The sequence below is a fragment of the Pelmatolapia mariae genome, linkage group LG14, assembly GCF_036321145.2.
Source record: "Pelmatolapia mariae isolate MD_Pm_ZW linkage group LG14, Pm_UMD_F_2, whole genome shotgun sequence".
Taxonomy (NCBI): domain Eukaryota; kingdom Metazoa; phylum Chordata; class Actinopteri; order Cichliformes; family Cichlidae; genus Pelmatolapia; species Pelmatolapia mariae.
The window spans coordinates 20,475,573-20,498,100 of record NC_086239.1 but is presented as its reverse complement, the minus strand read 5'-3'; the positions used below and the strand labels follow the sequence as shown (position 1 = coordinate 20,498,100).

The following is a 22,528-nucleotide window of genomic DNA, read 5'->3' as shown; positions in this document are numbered from 1 at the left end:
CTCTGACGTTACAGCGGTTTTATTAGACACACGGCTAAGCGTTTTGCATTTTGCATAATTTTAAAAAGTTTAAATTTGTTCAGTATTGAATGGCAGAAATTAGGTTTTCTTTTCGGAAGTATGTATAACGAAAAAAAAAAACAGCGGCCGACAGCGCTGTAAACAACAGTAGACTTGTGTGTAACAAGCAAGCGAATAATGCAGAAAACAGATTTTTAGACGGGAAACTGTTCTTGAAGTACAGAGAGAGAGAGAGAGAGCTGTGCATGACGTGTGATTTTATCGTGGGTGAAGCAAAACAGTAAAAGTCAGAGTGATTTCATGACGATGTTTATGTGAAGCGTAGTTTGGATCTTCTTTTGTTGCTGGTTCGGTCAATATTGTTTGGAGAGAGATCAAACTAACAGCTTTAGAATCAGCGCAAAAAGGGCGTGAACACAAAGCGCGGACCCGCCGAAACATCAGAATCAGCGAGCTGTCGGCTTTCAGCCCCGACCGTGTCCGTGCTGCTGTTGTGCCAGAAAGTGATTGCCGTCCGCGGGAGCGCGCGCAGCCGCTTAAAGCTGCAGCGCCCGTCGGGTGAGAAAGGCGACATCTCACTGATTCTGATCCACGGGTCCGCGCTGTGTGTTTACGTCCTTGTGCAGAATCCGTGTACCTGCTCTCATTTTCTGTCTTAGCTGTTTGGTGGTTGTTGAAATTTTGTGAGGTTTCACCTGAGATTCTGGCGTTTCGGGCAAAATAAATTTATATTAAAAAATCGATTCAGGATTTTAATGAATCGATTTCACGTTATCCAAGCCAGAATCGATTTTAATCGATGAATCGATTATTAAAACCCACCCCTAGTGTTAAAGGAGGAAGCACCCCTTGTAAACACACGTGAACTTCGCAGAGTAAAGAATAAGCAGTGCACGTCTGTCTTCATGGAGAGGAGTGCCAGTGGCGTCTCTAGAAAACTTTTGTTGGGGGGGGGGGGCAGGTAGGGGCACAGATTTGGAGAAGGGTGGCAGATGTAATTGGCAGATAATGTTAAAAAAAATTCTACCAACCGTTAACCATAATTCAATAACCCTATAAACCTAATAACCGAATGCCCTTTTAACTCTTATTAGAATGACATTTTAACCACTACGGTGCAAAGTTTTTAGATACTGCGTTGATAATGTACAAGAGATACAATCAGTGCTTTGTCAGTGTTTATTCAGCATTCCAGGACAGCAATATTTGCATAGTATTTTTACTGACATATAGTGCACATATGTTTTGGGCAAAAACATTTTTGAATATTAAAATATGAACATTTTTAACATACAACTGGCAAATTAGCCAATGCCAATGCAAAACTTTATCTGCCTATTAAAAAACGAAGATAATCTTCTCACAAACTGGTGTTTGATTTTGAAACAGGAAAAAAGTGGGGAAACAAATGAAAAGACTAACATTTGAATAAAACCTGAAAGCAACCTATGCTGCCTTATGGTAAACTTTGGTAATACTGATGTATAAAGAACAACACTGACTGATGATGAAATACAGTCAGCTGGCATGGTGACACTGCCAGTATTAACCTGCAGGGCTGGACTGGGACAAAAAATCGGGCATTTTGACTAGAGACCGGCCCACCAGGTATTAAAGCCATAAAGCCTTTGAATGAAAACAAACGCTGTTGTGACAGTGATGTACACTGTCTTATTGGTATATGTATGATTTCTATACAATTTACGTCAGATAAAACTTTGTTCGCAAGATTCAGATAATTATTTAATAAAAGCTAGATATTTTAAATGAGAATAAGAAAGAAAAGTATTTCTTTGTGTCCCCCTTTCTCTGTTAATGCCCTACATGGCCCCCCTAGCAAAACTTTGCTAGACCCACCCCTGCACAGTTACCAGCTGTCAGCTACTTAGAAAAGGATCCTGGTGTTATTTGTCTCTCAGAAACAGTTCATAACTTCCCTTCAACTCATTCATGTCACCTAAAAGGTAAACCTGTTTCTCCATCACCTGTGCAGCTCTGATGATTCAGTAAGGACATCTCCTGGTTTCATCTTCATGTTTCCCTCTCACCAGATAACCAAACTGATATCATGACCAGCAGCTTTACAGCTGTGGCTCCAGCAAACATCAGCTGATACTAGAAATTAATATTAAATAAATTCTAACAACAGCTGATCAAGCTTAAACGTGCTGCTGTTGTTTAGCGCGACATCCGCTGGTTTCCTCTTTCTGGCGCAAAGTGGGCGATAAACAAACAAGAGAGAAAGGCCGATCAGCTGATCATTGATCAGTTTCATGATTGAAGTAGAAACAGGAGAGGGAGGGGAGAGAATGAGAGAAGAGGCAGCTGTGCAACAAAGACACAGAATAACTCCAGCTTTGTGTCTTTTTTTCATTATAGCTAAAGTACGGGACAAACTGCGTCTCTTCTCATCTCAATACGAAACGTGTAATATTTCTCTGAATGCGGGACGATTCCGTTTTTTACAGGACGGTTGGCAACTCTACTAACTAACCTTATGAATAAAATAAAGTTCACTATCAGTAATATCATAGCACCGACCCAGCTGTATAGAAACTCTGTCATGCTAGCTAGCACGCAGTACGAGTTATTGTAACTGACTGTAAAAAATCAGCACAACAAAAATAAACTCCACCTAAACTTGGTTTATATCTGACCCAGATAGACTGCAGGTCATAACTTCTTACCTGAAGTTTAGTTCACCTGACACTCGGACTGGCGGCTGCCTCGGGTCTCTCCTCCTGCCTCCCCTTACCTCATCCACCTGCTGGCCTCTGTGGAAGCTCCGCGATAGTCACCACCAAACTGAGTTATTTTTACACATCGGCCAGCATCTGGCCAATCCACCACCTCTCATTGTTCATGCCATTACAAAAAAAAAGAAAAGAAAAAGTCATCAGCCCACCGGGCAAATGCCCGGTATGCCCGGTGGCCAGTCCAGCTATGTTAACCTGTTAATCTTTCACCGAAAAATTGTTTTCTGCGGTGCTGTCTTTCGTGCTTGGCTCTCCTACCTTTGCTAACATGATGCTCATAGTGCAGAAGCCAATGCTGCATTCACTTACACTCGGATATCAGCGCTTCACTGTGAAAACATAATCATACATTTGATATTTCATTGAATTTTATTGTTTTAGCTTCGGGGTGGCACCTGGGGTGGCCAGTCTGGTTGGAGGGGTGGCCTGTGCCCCCCCCAGGCCACCCCACTGGACACGCCACTGAGGAGCGCGGGGACAGTTTCAGCCATTAAAGCTCTGGGGTGATTAACATGTTTGATTTTCGTCGTTACGAAACGCAGGCGCCTCCGTCCGCTGTCGGCACGCTAGCCGCAGCGCCCAGGCAGCCGGGTATGTTTGTCCAGATGGCGTCTACAGCCGCTGGGGTGGCAGTAGGCTCGGCGGTAGGCCACACAATCACCCAAGCCATGACTGGAGGTTTCAGCGGAGGACACTCAGAGCCTGCCAGGCCTGACGTCACATATAGGTAAGCCCAGGTTTAGCCAGCCACAGGACTGGAACAGTTTCAAGGAAGATTAGAGTGTATGAGACACAGTATGCAGGGACTCTGCAACATGGAGCAGGTAAAAAACAAACACCACATATTATGTAACGCATGGATGCAGTTACATGCACTGTGGTAGCTCAGTATAATAACAGCCAGATGGAAACAATATGATGAAAATTGAGACTTTTAACTAAAAGCAGTCAAGAAATCATCTTGCTTTCATTAAGACTCTTGAGTGCAATCAGTGCTGGTCGATTAGAGATGAATTACTCCCTCTGCTCAATCTGGGTTTATTTTTTTTTCTGTTTACACATGTGATAAGTTTATTTGAAAATACAGACACAGCTGCGGCTGAAGGAAAACATCAGTTATGAAAAATATTTAATTTATTTATTTAGGACAGTGCATATTAATGAACATAAATGGAAAAAACTTACATGAATGTAAATATGCCAGATTATAGCCAAGGGCTAATTTCCATCTGTTGTCCTTAAACATAAAAAATAGACATAATAATTCATACAAATTCATAATTCATTCATAATAAAAACTCCATCACCAAACTTACACATACACACCATTCTGTTCCCAAATAAAACATTAAAACTATACAATTTATACATGATCACACACTTGATTTGTCCATAACCAGTTTTTCACCTTTGCCTTAAACAAATTGAATGTGGAGCATTCTCTAATGGATTGAGGAAGACTGTTCCACAGATGGCCACCCTAGACAGAAAGGACGTTCTGCCCAAATGCTGTCCGTCTGTGGGGTATAAACAAGTCTCCTCGGATTATAGCTCGAGTGGTCCTGTCTGAGCTTTCTTTATGCCTAATGAACTGCTTTAGTTGTGGTGGAGCAAGGAAGTGTAAGACTTTATATATTAAACACACTCTTTTAAGTTTCACTAAGTTATTGAAGTTCAGTAATTTGTTTTTTTAACACATGACAGTGGTGGTGGGAAGTCGGTTTTTTGTCAAGTAGTTTTAAACTTCTTTTATAAATGTTTTCAATAGTTTTAAGTGTTGTTGGACAAGCAAGTGACCAGGACGTCAAACAATAGTCCATATGAGACATGATCATTGAGTAAAAATAAGTTTTTGCAACATTCATATTTAAATTATTACGTATATGATTAAACTTTCGATGATTAAAGTACCTGGGACACTGTATTTATGTGACTCTTAAAGGATAATGTTGGGTCTAGAATGACCCCAAGATATTTAAATTCTGGAGCTAATTCAAGCTCTACTCCATCCAAGAATATGTTTGACTCCTTCAAGTTTAAGGGGCGTTTTGAAAAATACATACAGACAGTTTTTGAGGTGTTCAACATTAGGCATGAGTCCTCCAGCCAGCTATGCATTAATGCTAAAGCAGCTGTAAGATCTTTTGCCACCTGCTGGACACTATTTGCTTGCGTATATACAGGTCCTTCTCAAAAAATTAGCATATTGTGATAAAGTTCATTATTTCCTGTAATGTACTGATAAACATTAGACTTTCATATATTTTAGATTCATGACACACAACTGAAGTAGTTCAAGCCTTTCATTGTTTTAATATTGATGATTTTGGCATACATAACTCATGAAAACCCAAAATTCCTGTCTCAAAAAATTAGCATATTTCATCCGACCAATAAAAGAAAAGTGTTTTTAATACAAAAAAAGTCAACCTTCAAATAATTATGTTCAGTTATGCACAAATTACTTGGTCGGGAATCCTTTTGCAGAAATGACTGCTTCAATGCGGCGTGGCATGGAGGCAATCAGCCTGTGGCACTGCTGAGGTGTCATGGAGGCCCAGGATGCTTCGATAGCGGCCTTAAGCTCATCCAGAGTGTTGGGTCTTGCGTCTCTCAACTTTCTCTTCACAATATCCCACAGATTCTCTATGGGGTTCAGGTCAGGAGAGTTGGCAGGCCAATTGAGCACAGTAATACCATGGTCAGTAAACCATTTATCAGTGGTTTTGGCACTGTGAGCAGGTGCCAGGTTGTGCTGAAAAATGAAATCTTCATCTCCATAAAGCTTTTCAGCAGATGGAAGCATGAAGTGCTCCAAAATCTCCTGATAGCTAGCTGCATTGACCCTGCCCTTGATAAAACACAGTGGACCAACACCGGCAGCTGACATGGCACCCCAGACCATCACTGACTGTGGGTACTTGACACTGGACTTCAGGCATTTTGGCATTTCCCTCTCCCCAGTCTTCCTCCAGACTCTGGCACCTTGATTTCTGAATGACATGCAAAAGTTGCTTTCATCCGAAAAAAGTACTTTGGACCATTGAGCAACAGTCCAGTGCTGCTTCTCTGTAGCCCAGGTCAGGCGCTTCTGCCGCTGTTTCTGGTTCAAAAGTGGCTTGACCTGGGGAATGCGGCACCTGTAGCCCATTTCCTGCACACGCCTGTACACGGTGGCTCTGGATGTTTCTACTCCAGACTCAGTCCACTTCTTCCGCAGGTCCTCCAAGATCTGGAATCGGTTCTTCTCCACAATCTTCCTCAGGGTCCGGTCACCTCTTCTCGTTGTGCGTTTTCTGCCCCACTTTTTCCTTCCCACTGAGGTGCCTTGATACAGCACTCTGGGAACAGCCTATTCGTTCAGAAATTTCTTTCTGTGTCTTACCCTCTTGCTTGAGGGTGTCAATGATGGCCTTCTGGACAGCAGTCAGGTCGGCAGTCTTACCCATGATTGCGGTTTTGAGTAATGAACCAGGCTGGGAGTTTTTAAAAGCCTCAGTAATCTTTTGCAGGTGTTTAGAGTTAATTCGTTGATTCAGATGGTTAGGTTAATAGCTCGTTTAGAGAACCTTTTCATGATATGCTAATTTTTTGAGATAGGAATTTTGGGTTTTCATGAGTTATGTATGCCAAAATCATCAATATTAAAACAATGAAAGGCTTGAACTACTTCAGTTGTGTGTAATGAATCTAAAATATATGAAAGTCTAATGTTTATCAGTACATTACAGGAAATAATGAACTTTATCACAATATGCTAATTTTTTGAGAAGGACCTGTATAACTGCATCATCCGCATACATTTGAGCAAATATATTTGGACAGACTTCAGGTAAGTTATTGATAAAAAGAGAGAACAAAAAGGGCTCAAGAACAGATCCTTGAGGAACCCCTGTATCACAGTCTAAATATGGAGATTTAACCCCATCCAACACCTCACACTGTTTCCTGTGTGAGAGATATGAGGCAAACCACTGAAGAGCCTGACTGGAGATATTAAACTGAGTCAATCTGGACAACAATATCTGATGGTTTACAGAGTCGAAAGCCTTCTTCAGATCTAAAAATACAGCTCCAACACAAGGACTCTTGTCCAGCAAGCTCTTCAAGTTCTCCACAAACATACACAGGGCAGTATCTGTGGAGTGATGTGCCCGATTTGGGGCGTTTATAACCAAAACAAAAGTCCAAAAGTCAAACGTGGTTTATTTACATTCACACAAGTGCAGGGAAATATGCATAATGATGTTTGTCTCATTAACCCTGAACCCAGTACATCACTATTATCTTTATGCAGTTACATTCATAGTAGATTTTAAGATATGAGTGATGACCAATCATTTACTCTAGCGGTCCCCAACCTTTTTTGCGCCACGGACCGGTTTATGCCCGACAATATTTTCACGGACCGGCCTTTAAGGTGTCGCGGATAAATACAACAAAATAAAACTAGTACCGGTACCGAAAAAAAAGAAGATTTATTCATAACACACGTGAAAAGACCCAGGAAAACCGAGTTAACGATAAAAACGATAACAAAATAACGCTGAAAACCGATAAAAACCCCGAAAACCATACATTTCACACCTGAGCCTCAACTCTCGCGGCCCGGTACCAAACGACTCATGGACCGGTACCGGTCCGAGGCCCGGGGGTTGGGGACCGCCGATTTACTCTGCTTTTCTTTATGACAAAAAGGACTGGGAAACCACACGCACTTGAGCAGTTTGAGGATTGCAGTTTTAGATATTTCAGCATTTTTATCGATAGATGTGTAAATATATTTACTTTGTGTCATTAATGGAAGATATTCCATCTTTGTGATACAAAACTGAAGCTCGTTCTGACATGTTAAACTCTGTTTTGATCTTTATCACACACACATGATAAAGATCAATCCTCTGTCTTGTGTGTATTAGGAGCCATACCAGGCCCAGCCTGTGTACCAGCAGGGGGCCCCTCAGCAGCAGCAGCAGCAGGCCTGCTCCTACGAGCTCAGGCAGTTTGTGGCCTGTGCCCAAAAGGAAAGCGACCTCAAGCTGTGCGAGGGCTTCAATGAGGCGCTCAAAAAGTGCATGTCTGCTAATGGTGAGTGAAACACGTCCAGGCTTTGTATAAATGGAGACTGCTGTCTTTCTGTCTTATAGTCGTTGCTTTTCATCATTATTAGTCATTTGATATATTTAAAGTGAGTGTAGTTACGAAATGCTGTAGTTACGAAATGCTATACTTTCTGTTGCATTTGCGGCTAGCTAAACATTTACTACGTAAAGTTCTTAACAAAACGTTTTTTGTTACAGCCGGGCTCCACCATCCCCATGCATCAACATCTCCGTGTTGGCCCGAGAGAGAATAGGGCGGACTCTGGCTATATTTTTTAGTAGCTAGTATCATGTCCAGAGCTACTCGATGTTGCATCACTGCAATTCGTAATCCATTGATTTCCTGATTCTGCTGTTCGTTAATCTTGCACAAGGCATTCAGGAAAAGTCCAAAACGGTAGTCCTGAGTTTCAATCCTCAGCATGTTTTTCCGGTTCCCACCCAGGGGGAAAATGTATGGAGTACTTTTTGTCCGATAGTCCATAATTTGAATTTCAGGGGACGTTGATCTTCTGTTCCGGCGTACTGTAGAAGTGGTGTTTACTGCGGTCATCCTGAAAGTGTGGTCTGGCAGGAATATGGGAGCACATGTTCCTGTCCAGCCTGGGGGCAGTATGAAATATGCCCGTTGTCCACATAGCCAGGCCATTCCTTGCACCCAGTATGTGCCATTAGATGGTCCAGTCGTGTTCACAGGGGCACCTTCTCCTTCTCCAGCGGTCCGGTTGCAGTTAGTGGTGTTTCCAAGCAGCCTGTTACCTTTGTTTTGCTTATAGCACATGGAGTGGTTCTTCCCTGGGTTTGGTCCAAGAACACTGGGAAATAGTTGGATGTACTCTGGTTTGTCACATTGAAGTTGATCCAGAAGGGTTTATCACATGTACCTTTATCAAGTACAACGTCTTCAATGGTGATTTTCTTGTGTTGTAACCCTCCTTGAAGGTTGACGTGAAGAGTGTAAAAGGTAGATGGGTTGATCTCGTCGATGGTGATTTGGCTGTGTTGGAATCCAATGCCAGCGAAGCTAGCGGCACACTTGGCTTGAGTGTTGTTCATGTATTTCCCATATAGTGTAGGGTGTGTCGACGTGCTGGGCATATAAGAACAGACATAACAGTCTGTATCTTCTGATTCTGCCCTGGTCCTGTCGTGGATATAGCGGTACCAGGCATTCTTCATCCAAGGGTGTATGTGGTCTTGTCTCATGTCTCTTAGGCGGGAGTTGTCGTGCGTCCATCGTTTCTGTCTGCCTCGTGGTTCAGCTGTTGTTGGCATCAGCTGGGGTCCTGTAAGAGTGAGCATCGTAGTCAAGGTAACCAAGAGGGTCCACCTTCCCATGGTTGCACACAGGTCCGTCACACCCTACTACTTGGTTACTCTAGAGTTGGCCAATGGCTGGAGGTTGAAGTGCGAGCAATGCTCAATCAGCACTTCCCCCTCACCACTGAAGAAACCACGCGAGGGTGAAACTTTCCTAGTTGATTTCTGTGGAGGAAGTGGAATCCTCTGGGAACAACCTTCTTGCAGTGGCTTTGGTGTATCCAGGAAAGACGCGGCCCCTCTTCTTCTCAGGGAGTGCAGATAAGAGTCCAGCTCTCCTCTTCCTGGTAGGGAGTGAAACTGCTTGTTCAGCTCTTATTATCGCTGTGGGAACAAACTTACAAAACAGAATAAGTCTTGTAGTGAACAACAGTCTAAGTCATCAAAAGATCAACATGCAGTATTCTATCTTATGCAAACTTATATCATTAAAAGCTTATACTGACTACTAAGTACAATTCGCCATTGACAGGGAGCATATACAAATTAAAAAGTACAGGGCCTAAAACTGACCCTTGGGGCACACCACATGTCATTTTATGGATCTTAGAGGAGCATGTATCCATACTCACTATAAAAGTTCTGTCTGAAAGATAGGAAGTGAACCAGTTGTGTACAGCACCAGAGAGGCCCACCATGTGTTTCAGTCTGTTTAAAAGAATAGCGTGGTCTACTGTATCAAAGGCTGCGCTTAGATCCAGTAGCACCAGGACTGAGAGCTTTTGGGAGTCCCAGTTATATCTAAGATCATTTAAAACCTTTAGGAGAGCAGTCTCTGTGCTGTGGTTCACCCTAAATCCAGACGGAAATATCTCCAGGATCTGTTTATCATTCAAAAAAATCATTAATCTGGGTAAAAATAGTTAGTTGGATACAGGTCTGTAGTTATTAAAATTATTACAATCCAAATTGCTCTTCTTCAGAAGCAGCCTCACCACCGCCGTTTTAAAGGCAGCAGGGAAGACACCCAACTGAAGAGAGCAATTCATCATGTATAAAAGCTCAGCTTCAAAAAATCCATAAAGTGTTTTTAGAAGTGATAAGAGGGGATTGGATCTAAAAGACATGTGGTGGGTCTCACTGTGGAGAAAACTTTCTTAAGGTTAACAGCATTAACCAGGACAAAACTGTCCGGTGTCTCCTCCGGTACAATCGAGCCCTCAGATGTGTTTAAAATCATATCACGAGAAAATAAAATATCACATCTGATGGTGCTGATTTTTCCCCTGAAGTGGTCTGCAAACTGATCACAGAGTGAGTCTGTGGAGGTTCTTTGGGAGCTGTTAAAATCAGGGTTAATTAAATGATCTATGGTGGAAAAGAGGACCTTGGGATTATTTTTTTTATTACTGATTATTTTGGCAAAGTATGAATTTCTTGAATTCCTTAGAGTATTATTGTACATTTTAAGTTGCTCGCAAAGTATTTGACGGTTGATTGCATTTTTATTTTACATGTTTTTTTTATTATACATGTTTTACGTTAATCTTTTTGGTGGTGAGCGGAGCAACGGAGTCGAGGCTTTTCTTCAGTTTGCTGTTAAAATGATTAAAAATAAAATTACAGGGTGCAGGTAAAATCACAGAGGGGCATTCATCTAAAACCCTGGTAAAATTTGCAGCCACTTCAGAGGTTAGATAGCGCCTCCTCACAGTTCACACCGAGGTCTCCCGCTGAATAAAAGCGGTGATGTTAAAAAACAAAAAAACAAAAAAAACAACACACAGTAGTGGTCAGAGACAGCCAAGTCAACAACAGAGGACATACTGGTGGACAGCCCATGGGTGATGACCAGGTCCAGAGTGTGTCCTCTGTTGTGAGTCGGCTGCGTGACGTGCTGGGTAAAATCCATACAGTGAAGAATGTTTAAAAATTCTTTTGATGTAGAGTCAGAAGGATTATCTATGTGGGGGTTAAAATCACCGGTTAAAATTATCATGTTATATTTTGAGTGTATGTTTGTTAAAAATTCTGAAAATTCCTTGATAAAAGCAGCACTGTCTTTAGGTGGTCTATAAATTGTGACAGATAAAACTGGAGGGCTGCTAAAAACAATAGCATGGAATTCAAAAGTGGTAAAATGGTCAAATAAAATTTGTTTGGTGGTGAGTGTGTTGTTGGTTAAAGATGCGGTCCCACCACCTCTCTTACCACTTCTAATAGAAAAAGAGAAATTAAAATTTGGTGGGGAGGCCTCAGTGAGAACAACTGGTGCATCCGAACCCAGCCATGTTTCAGTTAAAAATAAACAGTCAAGTTTATTATCTAAAATTAAATCATTAATAATAAAAGACTTGTTCAACAGAGAGCGGACATTTGAAAGTGCCATACTGATCGAGACTGGTGGATTTTTGACATTAGAGTTCAATGGATGTTGACATTTTTGAAGAGGCCGGAGGTTATTAATGTTTTTGGAGTTACTGGATTTATGATCATTCTGTTGCTCTCTGTTTGTGATTATTGTGTGAGTATTGTGTTGTCTGTGGGAGAGAGAGGTCCAAGTCCAGAGTTTTGTGTATTACTGTTAAAAGTGGAACAAATATAGGAGCTGGGACCAGGGGGACATCAGTCAGTGGCGGACAGATCAGCAGGTAATGTTGGTTTGGGGTAATGACAGGGCCGTGTGCAGGAGTGCTGTATGCCAAATTGGCGGACAGCAGACGGCGTCCACAGGCGTTGAGGTGGAGCCCGTCTGCCCCAAAGAGATGCCTCCTCTCCCAGAAGGCATCAAAATTGTTAATAAAACCCACACCGTGGGAGACACAGGCGGAGGAAAGCCAGGTGTTAAGGCTGAGCAGCCGGCTTAAACGGCCTATCCTTCTGCCGCAGGTGGGGGTGGGCCTGAACATAAAAGCACTCACCTGCAGCTGACCAAGGAGGCTGAAGAGCTGGAGGAAGTCCAGCTTCAGCAGCTCGGATTGCTGTTTGGGGATGTCATTGGTGCCCATGTGGATGATGAGCCGCTTGGCCTGTGGGTGGGACGCCAGGATGTTAGGAATTCTGTCCACTATGTCGACAACGGTGGCTCCTGGGAACGACAGCGTGAGCGCCCCCCTCATCCGCACGTTCCTGACGATGGAATCCCCGAGGACCAGCGTGGAGACAGGAGGTGCCACCAGGGGCTGCTGGCCATCTGAGACGCCCACGCCACGACACCGGGGGTGTTCAAATGGAGATGCACCAGCTATCTTGTGTGTATTAGGAGCCGTACCAGCAGGGAGCCCCTCAGCAGCAGCAGCAGCAGGCCTGCTCCTTCGAGCTCAGGCAGTTTGTGGCCTGTGCCCAAAAGGAAAGCGACCTCAAGCTGAGCGAGGGCTTCAATGAGGCGCTCAAAAAGTGCATGTCTGCTAATGGTGAGTGAATCACCTCCAGACTTTGTATAAATGGAGACTGCTGTCTTTCTGTTGTTGCTGTTGCACATTTTCAGCATGCTCCTTTCATCCCACATAAAATTCTAAAGTACTGGATCTTCCTCATGCACATCAAATAGATCGACATCAGGCTGTTGCTTTTTCAGTCTCATTTTTCTCTTTTCAAACTGAGTTTAACCCAGCAAGCATCGAGGCTTGGAATGAGCCCTTTGTCGCTCACATATCAAAGCCAAATGACTTTGCACTATTCTAAACTCCTGTAATACCCAGTGTGGCCATAAGGGGGAGCCTTAACCTAAGTATGTTAAGTCTGTTTAAAAGAATTAAAGTATTAACTGTCCTTTTTTTTTTTTTTTTTAATCTCTTTCTACAGGTCTGTCATTAGAAGACATGCTCTCTACAGAATGAGTCTTCTCTAGTCCCAGTGTTTGTGTTATTATTCTTATTTGATGTAATTTTATGTTAATTACAGGCTGTTTTTAAATGTAATTTATTTGTTATGGTTTCATTTCATTCAATTTGTTTTTTTTATTATTATCTTGAATAATGAATAACTAATAACTAATTAACTTGAATAAAGTGTTAAATTGTAAATAGACTGGTTCTTATATCCTGTTTTTCTATTTTACTCAAAGCTACATGTATATCTCTCTCTCCCTATGTCTCATTTATCCATTTACACAAGTCACACCTTTTTCTCTACATGCTGAATATGTTTATTAAGGTTTTTCTTTTCTTTTTTGGGGAAAAATGAGCTTCTACATGCTCCTGTTTGGGTGTAGTATGTATACAGCTTGTAAAATGTAAGATTATACATCTGCATGTTTATTTTGCACTGCATTGTTTTTCCATGCATCCACGTTAAGTACACATATTTACACATGGAGATTTTTTTTTTTTATTACTACCAATTTCTTTTAGTTTAATCTTCTCAGTTATTCATAATTTGTTAGTGTAAAGTTTTGGAAATGGGTTATATCTTCATTTTTTTAAGTATGCAAGTCAGTATTTCGTGAAATCAGGTGGAACTCTGTTTTTAATCAGGCAGCAAGTGGTTAACAAGTTAGCCTTATAAACAAAGGGAGTTTCTATGTGAATAAATAAGACACAGATATGTAATGTGAGAATGATATTGTGAAATAATGGAACACATTTTGAAAAAACAAGCTCATTATTGTGAAATATATTGCATTCTGCTATATAAATTTACTTATTTTTGTGAAATATTATTTCATGGTCATTATTTTTCACAATAACAGAGATTATTCCTGAGGCATTTTATTTATTTCCAGCCGTTTTTAAATCCAAAATGTCCTTTTTTTCAAAGTCAGTCTTTATTTCAAAATCCCGTTTTTCACAATGGTCATTAGAAGAGATGCTATCTGCAGAATGAGTCATCTCTCTAGTCCCAGTGTTTCCACTTCAAAATCTAAATTGCCTAAAGAAGGCAAAGATCATCCAAATATTAATTATCTTAAATATATTTGGAATAAACTGGTTTCAATGTTTAATTTTGATCTTGCCAAACCCAAAGTTGTGCTAAGGTAAAGCTCATTTTGACCAGAAGTTCTAGTAGTCCACAGTGATGTATTGAAATAATTTCAAGATCTTGTACACCAGTTTAATAAACAACAGTTTCAATTATTTTATTATCTGAAACTCCACCCTCAACCATCTGAAATCTGCAGATAGTTATGGATTAGATTAAGTACCTGAGAGCCTTAACCTAAGTATGTTAAGTCAGTTTAAACGATTTAAAGTATTAACTGTCCTGGTTTCTCCCTTTCTACAGGTCTGTCATTAGAAGAGATGCTATCTGCAGAATGAAGATCACACCGGAAGTTACTCGGGAGATAAATGATGTAACACGCGGAAGAAGAGCTGCTATCTAGAGTATGAGTGATCTCTCTAGTCTTCCTCCCTTTTGTTGAAGGACTGCAGCATATTGTTTTAATATAATCATTCATTTCATTTTATGCTACTTACAGGCTGTTTTAAATGTAATTTATTTGTTCTTGTTTCATTTCGGTGTTTTTTTTTTTTTTAATTATTATCAGTTCATCACTTTTGAACCACATACATACACACACACACACACACACACACACACACACACACATACATACATACATACAAACAAATAAAAGAAAGCATCCTGACGCATGGCAAGGCTTTTGTAGTCAGGGAAGCCGCAGCTTCTGTACATATGGCGGCAAAAGCAGACGCACTGTACATCAGGGCCTAGCACGCCTCGCTGCCTCGGTTTCCATTGTTGATGTAACACGCGGAAAGTTCCGGACTGTCCAACGGTCGTTGAATGTAAAGCGTTTTATCAGTGTTTTTTTTTTTTAAGCAAGTGATAAATATGCCAATAATCGTCCTTGTTGTGTATCCTGCACACCGGAAGTTACTCGGGAGACAAATTCTTAAATGTTAGTGGCGGTTGGCAAACTTCCAACGGTATATAGAAGTATTCTAAGGAGCTTGGAAAGAAAAGCGTCTGGACTTCTTAAAGTTGCTTGAAGACGTTTCACCTCTCATCCGAGAAGCTTCTTCAGTTCTAAGGTCAAATGGCCGAGAGTCCCAGATTTAAACCCAGTGGGAGTATCCCCCCAAAGAGGGACAAAGGACCCCCTGGTGATCCTCTAATCACATGAGCCAAGGTGTGAAAGCGGGTGTGGGACCTAATCAGCCAGGGTTTCGGGTGAGCTCATTGTTAAACCTGGCCCCACCCTATCATGTGAATTCCTGAGGTCAGATGGCCCAGAATGTGAGTGGGCGTTAAGGCGTCTGGGAAGGGATCTCAAAACTGGATTATAGATGGCAGACAATTGGTGTCGTAAACCACCGCCTCTGTTCAAAGATGGTCGCTCACAGTGGACATAGATGGCCTCTTTCACTCCTCTTTCAAACCATCTGTCCTCTCTGTCCAAAATGTGAACATTGGCATCCTCGAAAGAATGACCTTTATCCTTAAGATGCAGATGGACTGCTGAGTCTTGTCCTGTGGAGGTGGCTCTTCTATGTTGTGCCATGCGCTTGTGAAGTGGCTGTTTGGTCTCTCCAATGTAGAGGTCTGGGCATTCCTCGCTGCACTGTACAGCATACACCACGTTGTTAAGTCTGTGTTTTGGAGTTTTGTCTTTCGGGTGAACCAGTTTCTGTCTGAGTGTGCTGCTGGGTCTGAAGTACACTGGGATGTCGTGCTTGGAGAAAACTCTCCTGAGTTTCTCTGATACACCGGCTACATAGGGGATGACAACGTTGTTGCGTCTGTCTTTCTTATCCTCCCTCGCTGGTGTCTGATCTTCTTTTCTGTGCATCTTTGCTGACTTCATGAACGCCCAGTTGGGATAACCGCATGTTTTGAGTGCTTCCTTTACATGTGTGTGTTCCTTCTTTTTCCCTTCAGGCTTAGAGGGAACATGTTCTGCCCGGTGGTGTAGGGTCCTGATTACTCCAAGTTTGTGTTCCAGAGGGTGATGGGAGTCAAAGAGGAGGTACTGGTCCGTGTGTGTGGGCTTCCGGTAAACTTCAATGTTGAGGTTGCCGTTTTCTTCAATGTGCACAGCGCAGTCCAGGAAGGGCAAGCAGTTGTCCTTTGTGTCTTCCCTGGTGAACTTGATGTTTTTATCCACGGCGTTAATGTGCGCAGTGAAGGATTCCACTTCTTGTGTTTTGATTTTGACCCAGGTGTCGTCTACATATCTGTACCAGTGGCTGGGTACTCTCCCTTTAAAAGAGCCAAGAGCCTTTCTTTCCACTTCCTCCATGTAAAGGTTGGCTACAATAGGTGACACGGGGGAGCCCATGGCACAGCCATGTTTTTGTCTGTAGAAACCCTCGTTGTACTTGAAATATGTAGTGGTGAGGCAGAGGTCTAACAGTGTGCAGATCTGATCGGGTGTGAAGTTGGTCCTGTCCTCCAAGGAGTTGTCTTCTTGTAGTCGTTTTCTGACAGTCTCCACAGCCTCCGTGGTGGGTATGCAAGTGAAGAGAGAGACTACATCAAAGGACACCATGGTTTCATCTGGATCCAGGGTAAGTTTCTCGACCTTGTCGGTGAAGTCGGTGGAGTTCTTGATGTGGTGTGGGGTGTTCCCCACCAGAGGTGCAAGGATGGTAGCAAGGTGTTTTGCAATGTTATAAGTGGCTGAGTTTATGCTACTGACTATGGGTCTGAGAGGGACACCTTCCTTGTGGATCTTAGGAAGTCCATAAATGCAGGGTATGGCATCCCCTGGATAAAGGCGGTGATATGTGAGGCGGTCGATGATTTTGTCCCTTTCAAGGTCTTGAAGGCAAGCTATAACTTTCTTTTTGTAGCTGCTTGTGGGGTCTCGCTTTAAGGCTTCGTAGGTATTGTTGTCACTGAGGAGAGTAGTGATCTTTGTGTGGTAATCCGTTGTGTTTAGGACTACGGTGCACCTTCCCTTATCCGCTGGTAATATAGTGATGTTGTGGTCTTTGCTCAGGGAAGCGACGGCCTTCTTTTCTTGTAATGTGAGGTTAGACGGAGGGAATTTGGCACTGGAGAGGGTGGCTGAGACTTTCATCCTGATTTGCTCTGCTTCTGTCTGTGATAATTTGTTGATCCGTATGGCAGTTTCTGTGGCTGTGATGAGGTCCACTATGGGCAACTGTTGCGGAGCAATGGCAAAATTGAGTCCTTTGGCTAATACGTTCTTTTCAGGTTCAGTGAGCTTCCGGTCTGAAAAGTTCTTCACCCATTTTTCCTGACTGTCCTCAGGTGTATGTTCTTCTCTGAGTTGTGTAGATTCAGACTGAGGAGTGAGTGTTTTTGAAAGCAAGGTGTGGAATTTCCTGCATTGTCTTTCTTTTCCTTTAGAGTGTTGGGCCCGCTGAGCCTTGTCCACAAATTTGTAAACCTCTTCTAGGATTGGAGAGGGTGGAAGGGTTTCCAGTTCCTGCAGAGTCTGGCTGATCTTGATCTGGAGGGCATCTATAGTGAAATGGACCTGTCTTATCCTTTCACTTAGAAGGTGATTTTGTGCTCTCTGTAGAATCAAGTCTGCTCTGTGTCCCCTGACAGTGGATCCAAGGCGCAGGCTCTTAGGAACAACTCTGCTTTGTCTGCATCTCAGGTTGAAACGGAGATGGTTCCTATAATCCGCTAGTTTTCTTGATTCCCTTTCATACTCCCGCACCAGTTGAAGGGTGTTCCTCCCAAAATGTATGGCAATATGTCTGTGAAGGTTCTCAGTCATCCAGGTCATCGTAGTCTAAGGAGCTTGGAAAGAAAAGCGTCTGGACTTCTTAAAGTTGCTTGACTTCTTAAAGTTGCTCTTTTAAAGGGAGAGTACCCAGCCACTGGTACAGATATGTAGACGACACCTGGGTCAAAATCAAAACACAAGAAGTGGAATCCTTCACTGCGCACATTAACGCCGTGGATAAAAACATCAAGTTCACCAGGGAAGACACAAAGGACAACTGCTTGCCCTTCCTGGACTGCGCTGTGCACATTGAAGAAAACGGCAACCTCAACATTGAAGTTTACCGGAAGCCCACACACACGGACCAGTACCTCCTCTTTGACTCCCATCACCCTCTGGAACACAAACTTGGAGTAATCAGGACCCTACACCACCGGGCAGAACATGTTCCCTCTAAGCCTGAAGGGAAAAAGAAGGAACACACACATGTAAAGGAAGCACTCAAAACATGCGGTTATCCCAACTGGGCGTTCATGAAGTCAGCAAAGATGCACAGAAAAGAAGATCAGACACCAGCGAGGGAGGATAAGAAAGACAGACGCAACAACGTTGTCATCCCCTATGTAGCCGGTGTATCAGAGAAACTCAGGAGAGTTTTCTCCAAGCACGACATCCCAGTGTACTTCAGACCCAGCAGCACACTCAGACAGAAACTGGTTCACCCGAAAGACAAAACTCCAAAACACAGACTTAACAACGTGGTGTATGCTGTACAGTGCAGCGAGGAATGCCCAGACCTCTACATTGGAGAGACCAAACAGCCACTTCACAAGCGCATGGCACAACATAGAAGAGCCACCTCCACAGGACAAGACTCAGCAGTCCATCTGCATCTTAAGGATAAAGGTCATTCTTTCGAGGATGCCAATGTTCACATTTTGGACAGAGAGGACAGATGGTTTGAAAGAGGAGTGAAAGAGGCCATCTATGTCCACTGTGAGCGACCATCTTTGAACAGAGGCGGTGGTTTACGACACCAATTGTCTGCCATCTATAATCCAGTTTTGAGATCCCTTCCCAGACGCCTTAACGCCCACTCACATTCTGGGCCATCTGACCTCAGGAATTCACATGATAGGGTGGGGCCAGGTTTAACAATGAGCTCACCCGAAACCCTGGCTGATTAGGTCCCACACCCGCTTTCACACCTTGGCTCATGTGATTAGAGGATCACCAGGGGGTCCTTTGTCCCTCTTTGGGGGGATACTCCCACTGGGTTTAAATCTGGGACTCTCGGCCATTTGACCTTAGAACTGAAGAAGCTTCTCGGATGAGAGGTGAAACGACTTCAAGCAACTTTAAGAAGTCCAGACGCTTTTCTTTCCAAGCTCCTTAGACTACGATGACCTGGATGACTGAGAACCTTCACAGACATATATAGAAGTATATTAATCGTTTTTACTTAAGTGATGCCAATAGGAAGCAGAAGCCGGGCGTCCAGGATGCCCCCTCCAGCCAGGTAACACTTAGGGTTTAATTCCCTTTTGTTAAAGAAAGGTAGAGTAGATATTTTTAGTTAGCACAAATGCTAACGTTTAGGTAATGTCATAGTGCCGTATGTTAGCTAGGAAAGTGCAGGTCTTGCTTAATTGCCGGTTAATCTGGGAATTGTTCAGAAAGTTACTGTGTTATGAAAATGATGAAGGTCATTGTCTTTATAGCGGTTTGATTCAGACTAATAAAGCACTTGAATTAAAAAGAGACTGTGATTTTTTGTTTGTTTGTTTGTTTCACGTCGCCTCCTCCTCATATGCGCTCTGTATTATTATACTGAAGCATTTCTGTTTTCACCTGCACTTTCTTTAATTAGACTTCAGCAGCTACAAAGGGGTGTCCCGCACCCGTCCTGTCACTCTGCTCTCAGCGCAAAATTTACAAGCTGCAACTTGCGCGTGAAGTAATGTTTTGACTCTAAAAGCGTCGTGGCGAGAGCACAAGCCGCAGGGTATTATTTCATGGATAGGGTTTTTGTGAGGACTCATTCAGGGTGTCCTTCTGCGAGGACTCATTCAGGGTGTCCTTCTGCATCTGCCAAAGCAAATAGTTATTTTTGGCATAGTATTCCTGGCATAGTTTCTGGATGCTTGCCCCTTTGTTGATGTCTTTACGCTGCGTGTAATAGGTGCACTTGACTAGTTCTTTCACAACATCTGTATTGTAGTTATTCTTTTTAAACAGCTTCTTCATTTCTTCTTTTTTTTTTCAAGCTGACTCTCCACAGTCTCAGAGAGTAGCAAATGCTTTGGCTCCCAGCTAATACAGCCATATGTGTCTTGAACCCTTGCTTTTTGTTCAGCTGGTATTTCGTCTGTGTCGTTGTCGTCATCTGATATTGCTTTGCGTTTTTTACCTTTGGTGTGTCAGGTCGCTTGACGTTTTCAACTCTTGCCTGAAGTTGCTTTAGCAGGGAATGATATCCAGGTCCAATAACATCACCATCAATCACATCTTGAAGAGACTTGGGATACTTGGCCACCATCCTTTTTGCTATCTCTGTAGTATTGTGTTTGGTTGGATTCTTACAAATCTTCATCATTTCAGAAACCACAATCGTTACCATTTCTCGTCTTTGTCTTGCGTTTGGTCTTTTCTGTCTTTCCAAGTTCTGTGCCAACTCCTCAGGGAGCCTCTGCCATGGTATCTCAAATCTCTCTACCCAGTTTGGTAGTAATGGTGTACAGATTCCTGAAGGTGATGAAGTAGTCGTGGATGATGTTGGTGAAGAAGAAATTGAGGGTGGAGAAAGAAGGACATCCACTGGAGAGGAATGTACAGCGATTGGTGTCGAAGTGCCAGAGACTTTAAAAGTACATAAAAAAAGAGATGAAAGCATTAAATCATGTTTTCTGTTATGTTAAATTCTGCACTGCATAGATACATCTTGAGATATTAAGGTTACACAGTGTGGTCAAAATTTAATAATGCAATTTGTCTGATAGATTGCATTTCAAAACTCAAAATGTATTAAACTGCCCCACAAAGCATCCAAGTTTTATTTACACAGAAAGCATGGTTAAATAATGATGGTCACATCATCAGACTCAGGAACACTCATATTCTAATTATTTCCAACTTCAACAGCCCTCTGTGCGTTTGGTGTGGTGACAATGTTTTACACTTACCATTTTGGGTCCAGGCAGCCACTAGTCTTCTGGCTTGTATGGGCTTGAGCACTGGCAGCAGGTCATTTTCTGTAATGTACTTTAAACCATCTGTGGTTTCTGCACCAAGTGTTTTCAAAGTATCTTCTACTGACTTGAGAAGTTGATCAGGAAGGTCCGGAAGCACTCCTGCAATTGCATCCCCTATGTTCTTTAAGATAAGCACCTGCGATTCAGCCATATCTGTTAAGACACAAATACAAAGAGTTTGGCTCTGGCCCAATGACATCAAGGCATTCAGTCTGACAAGACGCTGTGCTTCAGTGGTGTCCCGAATTCAAAAAATATTGAGGGGAACAAAACAAGAATGGTCCAGAAGTGTTAGATCAAACGATGATTTTATTGAACACACGCGCGGGGAGATAAAGACTGCACACAATCAGCATAGATCTCCACCCAAAAATACACAAACAATTGCTTTTATAATGTCAGGGTTGACGCCCCTTCACGCGTTACAAGAACATTATTTGCATCTTTCACAGTAAATGATCAATTTTAAGAGCTAAATGCGGACACATCTTCTGTCACCTGTTACTAAGCAAACTCAAACGCAACAAGAAGCTGAATACATTCAGGCCTTTACTCAGGCCTGTTTCTCGATTATATGTATTATATGTGTTTTGTAAGCGTGTATGCCGTTTTAACCTTCCATAGCTCCAAGTCACTTACACAATAGATCGTCCGGACATCGCGCCGAACGAGGCTTACGACCTTTAATTAATTGACTGAGCTTCAACTCTTTAATAAGCACGAAATGCAATGTGTGTATACAATGATTATGGCTGCACCTGTAATAAAAGGGTTAATGTGAGGCCAGCAGGTTTTAATAAACATCTTAATGCAGTATCAATGCTGTAGATTATATTGTTAATGCAATGTTAATGATGCAGGTTATATTGCAGCTGTAAAATAATTTCTTCAATTCTACAGTGGAACAATCTGGTGTCCGTTTTTCACGTAAGATGATAACGGCCACAAGTCAATCAGTTCACTGATGAGTCTGCACTCTAATCTCCCAGTGTCATTTTTTACAGAGTACATGTGGTAGCAAGAAAGAAATTTTGCATCATAAACTCTCATGAGAAAATGAAGAGCAGACTCATCTTTAATAAGAATGAGGAGAAGTTCACCAAACTCCATTGACTGATCAAACTTAGTGACAATAAACTGACCCTTCCTGTAAGTAAGGCCATTATACTGAACAGCAACTGGAATCTTTGTATTGCTTTCAGTAAAGCCAAAATGTAGGACTGCATCTTTAACTTGCTCACTGTAAAGCTCTGAGTAAAATGGTGAGCAATCTTTTATTTGACTCCGCAGAAAGGAAGGCCTGAAACATCTGATGTCTCTCTAAAAGAGTCAAGCACAGATTTTTTACATTTTTCAGATGCCTTGCACATCTTTTGAAGTAGCTGTGTTTGCTCTCAAAGCGCATTGTCCACAGCCTGATGAGAGGGCCAGATTTTAGGATCAGCCCTGGATAATGTCGTAAGTAATGGTGTTTAGGTCTTAAGTTGATATTAGGAAACAGCACCTTTCTGGTTTCCAAATACTCTTGGA

The 22,528-nt window shown here is 42.4% G+C and overlaps 1 protein-coding gene across 1 annotated transcript; it reads left to right on the top strand.

Annotated features, from left to right (window-relative positions):
• The first annotated feature begins 3,289 nt into the window (after window positions 1–3,289).
• Window positions 3,290–7,873, top strand: LOC134640564 (coiled-coil-helix-coiled-coil-helix domain-containing protein 2-like). The gene is made up of 3 exons (XM_065471907.1): window positions 3,290–3,504; window positions 5,998–6,064; window positions 7,697–7,873. Exons 1-3 carry the CDS (start codon window positions 3,290–3,292, stop codon window positions 7,871–7,873), a joined length of 459 nt encoding a protein of 152 aa, XP_065327979.1.
• The last annotated feature ends 14,655 nt before the right edge of the window (window positions 7,874–22,528 follow it).